The sequence below is a fragment of the Oncorhynchus nerka genome, linkage group LG15, assembly GCF_034236695.1.
Source record: "Oncorhynchus nerka isolate Pitt River linkage group LG15, Oner_Uvic_2.0, whole genome shotgun sequence".
NCBI lineage: Eukaryota > Metazoa > Chordata > Actinopteri > Salmoniformes > Salmonidae > Oncorhynchus > Oncorhynchus nerka.
In genome coordinates this window covers 75,717,992-75,725,705 of record NC_088410.1, presented here as the reverse complement: position 1 = coordinate 75,725,705, position 7,714 = coordinate 75,717,992, and the positions used below count along the sequence as shown (strand labels likewise).

Genomic DNA, 7,714 nt, shown 5'->3' with positions numbered 1-7,714 from the left:
TCTCCTGTTGTCCTGGTTTCCAGAAGAGGATGTCTTCCTTAATTGACCCCCCATAAACGTAACGGACATATGACGGGAGCTGTGCCAGGCCCGCCACATCTGTTGACTTATCCAGCTGTAACGCATAGAATTCACTGGCTTGTATGCGAAGCAGAAATTTATTCAACACATCCTGCCATGTAACTGACGCGTCGTGAAACAGTATCATTTGATAAAGGCATTGTCTCTATAGATTTGTTGGCCTTTTCCCCCAGCACTGGCCCAGCCATATCCGCGGCAGTAGGAAGAATTAAGTCCTCCACAATAGTATGGGGCTTGCCTGTCCTAGCCACTCGGTAGCTCACCATATAAGACTCTTCTAGCTCCTTCTTATTAATGGTATCTTTTGCTTCTATACATGTCTTACTACTCAAAGGTCATCTTAATTCTCGCTCAAAAAACTCCTGTGGCTTATTTTTCAAATTCATTTTTGAAGAAATGTATTTGTTCAAAACTGTTAAACTATTGTCTTTCTCTCTTAGTCAACTACTCACCACATGTTATGCACTGCAGTGCTAGCTAGCTGTAGCTTATGCTTTCAGTACTAGATTCATTCTCTGATCCTTTGATTGGGTGGACAACATGTCAGCGCATACTGCAAGTGTTCAGAAGTTGTCATAATTACTGTATAAGCCTATGGAAGGGGTTGAGAATCATGAGCCTCCTAGGTTTTGTATTGAAGTCAATGTACCCAGAGTAGGACTGAAACTAGCTGTCATCCGGCTACACCATGGTGCTACCCTACAGACTGCTGTTGAGGCTACTGTAAACCTTCATTGCAAAACAGTGTGTTTTAATCAATTATTTGGTGACATGAATATATTTAGTATAGTTTCATCAAAAAATGATAACTTTAATGTTTTACAATGATTATTTTTTTAAATATTTTATTTTTCACTGAGGAGCCTCCACTGATTCAGTATAGTCTTGTATGTCATGTTGTAAGTTCTAGTTCAACAACAAGAATCAAATCAAATAAATTGACATATTGTGTTGAATCAATGACATATTGTGGTGGTGAATAAAACCAAAATTAACATAGAACTGTTGTTTCCAATCAAAGAAAATGTAATTAATGTTGTTTTATTGTACTGGAACAAATGACAACAAACTATAATTTAATGAGTTCAATTAAGAAAAAAAGTTAGAACTTTCTGATTGGGCTGAGACTTATCAAGACTTACAAGACTTATCAAAAACCTAAAGGATCCAATGGGATTGTTTTACAATATGGAAAAAAAGTAGCCCAATAGGTTTCCAATAGGATTCTCATAGAGGTGACACAAATTCCTATAGAATTGCGAGCAACTACAGTATAGGATTCAGTAGGAGACATGTTCTCTGGTCACTTGTGGGATCGTGGCCAACTCTTAGCGGCAGGTCGCTCTGGAACCTTCTCGACTTGACTTCCTGCAGAGTCAACAGGACCAAGGCGTTCTCAACACTTTGCCTCCACTGTTTGTCACTGAAACTAATAAAAAGATGTGTGGATGTCTGTAAGTTTATGCGTGTGTATAAACTGAAGAGAAAATATAAATGTATTTAATAAGTGAATAGGTTTAACAGCGATTCTGAATGCTGTTTATTACTTTTTGCTTCATTTTCTAATTCAAAATCATGGTTTGAGATAAAGAGTTTATAATGTACACTATAATTGAATTAGGTTTGGAGTGAACCTGGATGCCAAACAGCTAGCAGATGTCATCATACATTTGGCATCATGAGCTTGGCACAGGTGTTTTATTATTGTTGTCATTTTACCACCACCTTACCTTTTTAATATTGCATTATACGTATAATTGTGAACTAATAATCTGTCTACTTTGAATATGAGTAGACTATATCCGGGATAAACTTTGCAGTTACTGATTTTAAAAAATGTATACATTACATACTGTACATTGAATTATATTAGACTTGGAAAACATGATAGTACAAGTCCACCGTTTACTGCCAAATATAGTATAGGTCTAGTGTATCACAGTAATAGATTGGGAAACAATAAACAAACAAATGTGTCATGCAAATGTAGCGTCCCGGACAGCTGCATTGTGTAAGCTACATGTTTGCTTGCCTGCTTTGGAAAGGAGAGACAAGAGCTAGTCCCCTAAGTCGATGCCCGAGCTAATTGCTGAACGTGTTAATGCCGAGTAGTGTGCCGAGGTTACAGCAATAGGATCAATGTTTATTGTGTGGACGAGCCGGTAGTGGGCCTGAATAAACTCAAATTAGAGTTACAACATTTACATATGAGTAGAATTAGTGGGACTCGTTTAAACCCTTCTGCGCTAAAGTTGCAGGTGTGTAACGGGATTGCCCTACATATTCAGGTCTTGGTTACATAGAAATACATACCTTTTTTTCATCAGTAAAGACAGACTGTTGTGAAAATGTATGGCTTATTTTCGTATATTTTCTACATACATTTAATTTATGACAATCATATACAAAAAGAGCAGAGAAACGAACGGAAGTCAGTATCCTAAACACCTGTTTGTCCCTCAGTTTAAACTTTGAAACAAAGTCGACATAAAAGCAGTTTATCTCAGTTCACATTTTCCACATTCACCCATTAAGAAAGACTATGTCAAGGACATGTAAATGAACTTATCCACACTCGATGTCTTTACATTCCTTGTATTAAGGGGAGAAAACTTTAGAATGGCATGGTCTACATAATAAACATCAACAATGCGTTGTCAAACCAATAATAGGCCTAAAGGAAATCATAATGCGCAGTTGTGTGTGTGAACTTGCAAAGTTCTTTAGGAATGTATTTTTGTAGTCATTTGTTGTGAGTCTCAGGTAAAATCGTCTGCAAACAAATGAATTTAATCTGGTCCTTGTGAAAAAAAGAGGAGAGGGCAACTGGTCATTGTAACAAGCACACAAAACTCTGGATTCCAGCAAACTTTTTATACTGGTTTAAAAAGAGCTCTTTTTATTTAAAGGTCTACCTCTGGCCAGGCTAAGTCTTTTCTTCCCCCTTAATCCGTTCTTTTATTTCAGAAAAACACAAAACCAGGTTCCACGCAGTGCTTTAGTAGCTAAAAGTGAAAGAGCAGTTTTTTTCGGGCTGAGCTGAGCTCTGAATCGCTCTGGAAAATTGGTTCTTCTGAATAGGTGGAGGGAAAACGTTTAATAGGATCCGAGGGAGGTTCTGCTATTGCAATCTGCTCTTTAAACAGGTGGAAATTGGACCTTCACAATTATACAAATAGTAAGCATGGAAAAAAACTATTCCAGCTCCAAGGATTAGCAACTCACAATGAAAAGTTTGTCTGGTCAAACCAGGGGACAAAAAATTATTATTGTTAATCAAGTTAAACAACCTCTGAAGGACTGATAAATTGTGAATTTTACTAATTCGAAGCATACAGTACAATCAGAAAATGTGTTATATGATCTTATTCACTACTTAGCCTAATATTTACAGATATTCCAATTCAAAACATGGTAGCCTGAAATAAATCGAATACAATGCGAATGCTAGGCCTTTTTACTAAAACCAGTACTGTTGTCAACAGCAATCAGCAGCAAACAAATGTTACCACAAATAACAATAACATTAGCATAATAACAATAATAATAACATGTAGCCTACAAATAATAACAAACACATTGTTCAAATTAACATGATCAAATGGCCCTCATCTTTTATTTCTTTCGAGAAAGGAATAGACTAAAGCATAGTTATTCGATTAGAGAATGGCTGGTGGTATAAGCAGAGGATTTGAGGATGGAGACATAATAATCATCTGTAATAACTGTCATGTATAATACCACCCCATGGCAGTATATAAGTGGGCGGCGGGAGAAGGGGCAGGGCTGGTGATGGCGTTTCCTTGTCACCCTTGATATGAGCTAGTCCATGTGATGTAGCTAAATGCAAGAGACAGTGATCTCGCGCTGATGAAGACGTCCGCTTCCAAAATGTGACAGAGCAGTCACGCTGCTATCTCCGAATACATCTGTCGTCGCTTTACAAAAAGGTAAACTTCAACATTGACTCAGACGCTAAATTTGCTATCAGATTCTCAGAGGTGCTGAATAGGAATGAACTCACTGCTTTTTGCCCTTTTCTTTTCCTTAACGAGCTCTGTAATGTTCTGTTAATTTTGTGTGTACTAATGAGCATTAATCTGGTACCCCTGGACGCTATTGTTCCAGGGATGCCCATTTGAATGCAAATGTGTGAGATTGTAATACCAATGTGCTTATTAAACTGATGTGCGTCCGGTCTTTTCTGGAATTCAGAAGGCGAGGACAGGACGGCTGGTCGGCTGCTGCTCACACCAAGTTCCGTACACAAAATGTCAAGTTCTCTCCCTTTGGGAACGGCAATGTCTGTCCCACGACTCGATGGCGGTAGGAACGGAGTGTCCGCCGCACCAAAGGCGCTGGCCTTCTCCATTGAACGGATCATGTCCAAGACCTCTGAACCAAAAGTCCGTTTGGATGAGCGGCGAGTAGTGGAGACTTCAGAGGGAATGAAGATGCTGGGTCTCTGTTCACCTATACCGTGCATGATCCCCCTACAACCTTTTAGCTACGATTTACAAGCCAAGGCGCTGATGAATTACTCCGAATTTTGGAAAGCTAATTTCAGAGGAACACTATGCACTTCTGCGGCGATGTGTAAAGCCAACTGTGGGATGTGTGGCAAAATTGACTCGGGGTTGAAGCACTCTTTATTACCGGGGAGGGTGATAAAACCCCAAGTCATCCACCAGGCAGTGGCGATGCCCACCAACGGCTCTCTTTATTATTTCAATTACCTGGACTCTGCTTATCACCAGTCTGAGCTGCTAAGCGGACACTTGTTTTCCTCTGCCATGGCCAACTCACAAGCCCAAGCTTCTCTCAGTGCGCACCAGAAACTGCTACTGCTGGAGAACGCCAAACTCGCAAGCGCTTCCACCGAAAAGTTTCCGACACCTCAGTACCCACACAAGGAGCATCTCCCTGGCCAGCTCGACCAGATAGTGAAGGAGAACCATAGCCTGAGCTCGGAGAAAAATGGAGTGAAAGCGCATAGCAAGCACAACAGCTCCACGGACGGGAAACCCAAAAACTTCACCTGCGAAGTGTGTGGAAAGGTAAAGCATTTAATTCAGTATAACGAATGGCAAAAAAAATAATAACGATGCAATTGTTATTGTTCGTTTTGTTTGTTTATTATTTGCTATGCAAATCACTTACATTTCCTTTAAAAAAAACATGTAGGCCTATAGACAATAACGCAGTATCAGCTATTGTAAATGTTTTGTGCAGTAGATTAGAATAGGCATACCCTATTTACTTGGACATTAAATTGAAGCTGACATGTCTTTTTCTCATTATCAAAACATCTCACAAATTAAATAGATTAAAAGTGAAAACGAGCTTGTTTGTCTTCTTCTGCAGGTGTTCAATGCCCACTATAATTTGACACGACACATGCCAGTGCACACAGGCGCGAGGCCGTTCGTGTGTAAAGTGTGCGGGAAAGGATTTCGTCAGGCCAGCACGTTGTGCAGACACAAAATCATCCACACACAGGTGAAACATGTATTTCACTCGATAACAACTAGATTAGTTATATATGCCTATATTATAAACTCCCTCGAGGAATGCTTACAAATAATAATAATGTAGATATTTTGTATTTCTTTATCAGGAAAAGCCTCATAAATGCAACCAGTGTGGCAAGGCGTTCAACAGAAGTTCGACGCTGAACACTCACATACGGATCCATGCCGGGTACAAACCTTTCGTCTGCGAATTCTGTGGGAAAGGATTTCATCAGAAAGGTAATTATCACTATTTAAACCTTGGTCAAGATATTCAGGATATGTCCTCTAATGTAGGCTATATTTACAAAAACCCGCATTATAGGTTTTAGCCTAGACTATATGTTTTGAGATTAATATAACACCAGAGAATCATAATAAAATAATCCAGATCATATTATTTTCAGCCTGCATTATAAATTCATGAAATGAATATCCCAGACAAATATTAATAAAAAATAATGCTTTTATAACAATAACTAGGCTATATGATGGTGGTAATGATATATCCCAGTTATAACATAATAATGTAGCCTAGATTACATCCAAAGGTAACAGCAAAGGCACACATTTCCCAATATTTAGAGGCATATCCATATTATTGGTGTTATTGATACCCAGTGCTGCCCTCTGATGATGTTGAAGCGTCAATTTAAATCGGACATGTCACTTTACACTAACTAACTCTCCACACAAGACTCTTAAATTCGCCATGGGTCAAGAGACAGACCTTTCTCTGGTTTATAATCCAACCGTTTTCAGTTGCTGTTGCGTTTGATTGTGACAAAGTTTGACAACTTCTTGACTTCGACATGCAAATCGCTGATTAATGAAGGCTGTAGAATGGAGCGCCTTTGTGAAGAGTAACTTAATTGTGAACTGTTGACCTTGAGGAGAAAAAAGGAGCTAAATGTGTTCCCTTTCGTGTATGCTGTTCATTTTATTCGCGATGTTAATTTTTATTAATTGCATTTCCCAATTTCAGGAAATTACAAGAACCACAAATTGACGCACAGCGGAGAGAAACAGTACAAGTGTTCCATCTGTAACAAGGCCTTCCATCAGGTCTACAACCTAACCTTTCACATGCACACGCACAACGACAAAAAGCCCTTCACGTGCGGAACCTGTGGGAAAGGCTTCTGCAGAAACTTTGACCTGAAAAAACACATAAGGAAATTGCACGACAATAACTCATGTAGGCCTATATCTGTGGCGACCGATTCTTCCAGGGGACCCGAAAGCTGAGTTTTCCATTGGATTTGGACAGTCTCCTTCACACTTAAATTGACAGGTTATTAAGCCTCGCCAGCGCAAATTTCTCAATGCATTTGTTTCTCCAGTTTTCAGTGAGTGATGAAAACATCAAATACAATTGTTAAAAGAAGGGAACCTATAAAGCATAAAAAATAAACATTGGGACGACTTGATAGCCTGATGAAAAGCAAATGAGTTTTTTTTAGGTTTTGTTCGATTTTAAAATTATAATAATGAGGATGGGAATTTTGCTTTGTTGCAGCAGTGCAGTAAATCTGACCGTGAGTGAATGAATTAATGTTATAAACATTTAAGAAGAAAATGACTATTTGCTCAACCCATGGGGAAATTCAGGAGGACGTGTTGTTTTTCTTCTATTGCATAACGTGTGAAAATCGAATTGTAAATAATGAAAATAAAATGTTATTTAAAAGTGTTTTACTTTGGGCGCATTTGTATACATTACAATGTAGGCTACATACAACTAAATTGTAACCTATATGTGGATAAAACGTTTTATACATCAACATAACTTATGCATAAAATTGAATGTTTAACAATTTCAATTTCAGGAAATAAAAAGTGTATCGTACATAAAATGCTATCGAAAAGGCTTAGGTTTTTGAGAAAAATATGCCTACTCTAAATGTATATAGGAGTAGGTTAGTCAATGATTTGAAAAGGCCTATAACATATCAGAACGGGATTGTATTGATATTTCATCCTTCTTTCAAATCAAGTTAAATGTAGCCTATGCCAAAAAAACAGTTGCGAAGACAGTGATCGGTCTGATAAGCCTATAGGCCATTTCATCCTCTCAAATATCCAGATGTTTGCTTTTTCACAAAAAAAGATTAGCAAGCAGC

The 7,714-nt window shown here is 38.4% G+C and overlaps 1 protein-coding gene across 1 annotated transcript; it reads left to right on the top strand.

Moving 5' to 3' along the window:
- Positions 1 to 3,881: 3,881 nt before the first annotated feature.
- Positions 3,882 to 7,371, top strand: LOC115143737 (fez family zinc finger protein 2-like). The gene is made up of 5 exons (XM_029684211.1): positions 3,882 to 4,031; positions 4,297 to 5,138; positions 5,446 to 5,580; positions 5,699 to 5,831; positions 6,577 to 7,371. Exons 2-5 carry the CDS (start codon positions 4,353 to 4,355, stop codon positions 6,837 to 6,839), a joined length of 1,317 nt encoding a protein of 438 aa, XP_029540071.1. The 5' UTR covers positions 3,882 to 4,031; positions 4,297 to 4,352; the 3' UTR covers positions 6,840 to 7,371.
- Positions 7,372 to 7,714: the final 343 nt, after the last annotated feature.

Coding starts and splice junctions, on each gene's coding strand:
- LOC115143737 (XM_029684211.1), top strand. CDS start 4,353: ATGTCAAGTTCTCTCCCTTTGGGAACGGCAATGTCTGTCCCACGACTC. Junction 5,581..5,698: donor ACAAAATCATCCACACACAG/GTGAAACATGTA, acceptor TTTCTTTATCAG/GAAAAGCCTCATAAATGCAA. Junction 5,832..6,576: donor GAAAGGATTTCATCAGAAAG/GTAATTATCACT, acceptor TCCCAATTTCAG/GAAATTACAAGAACCACAAA.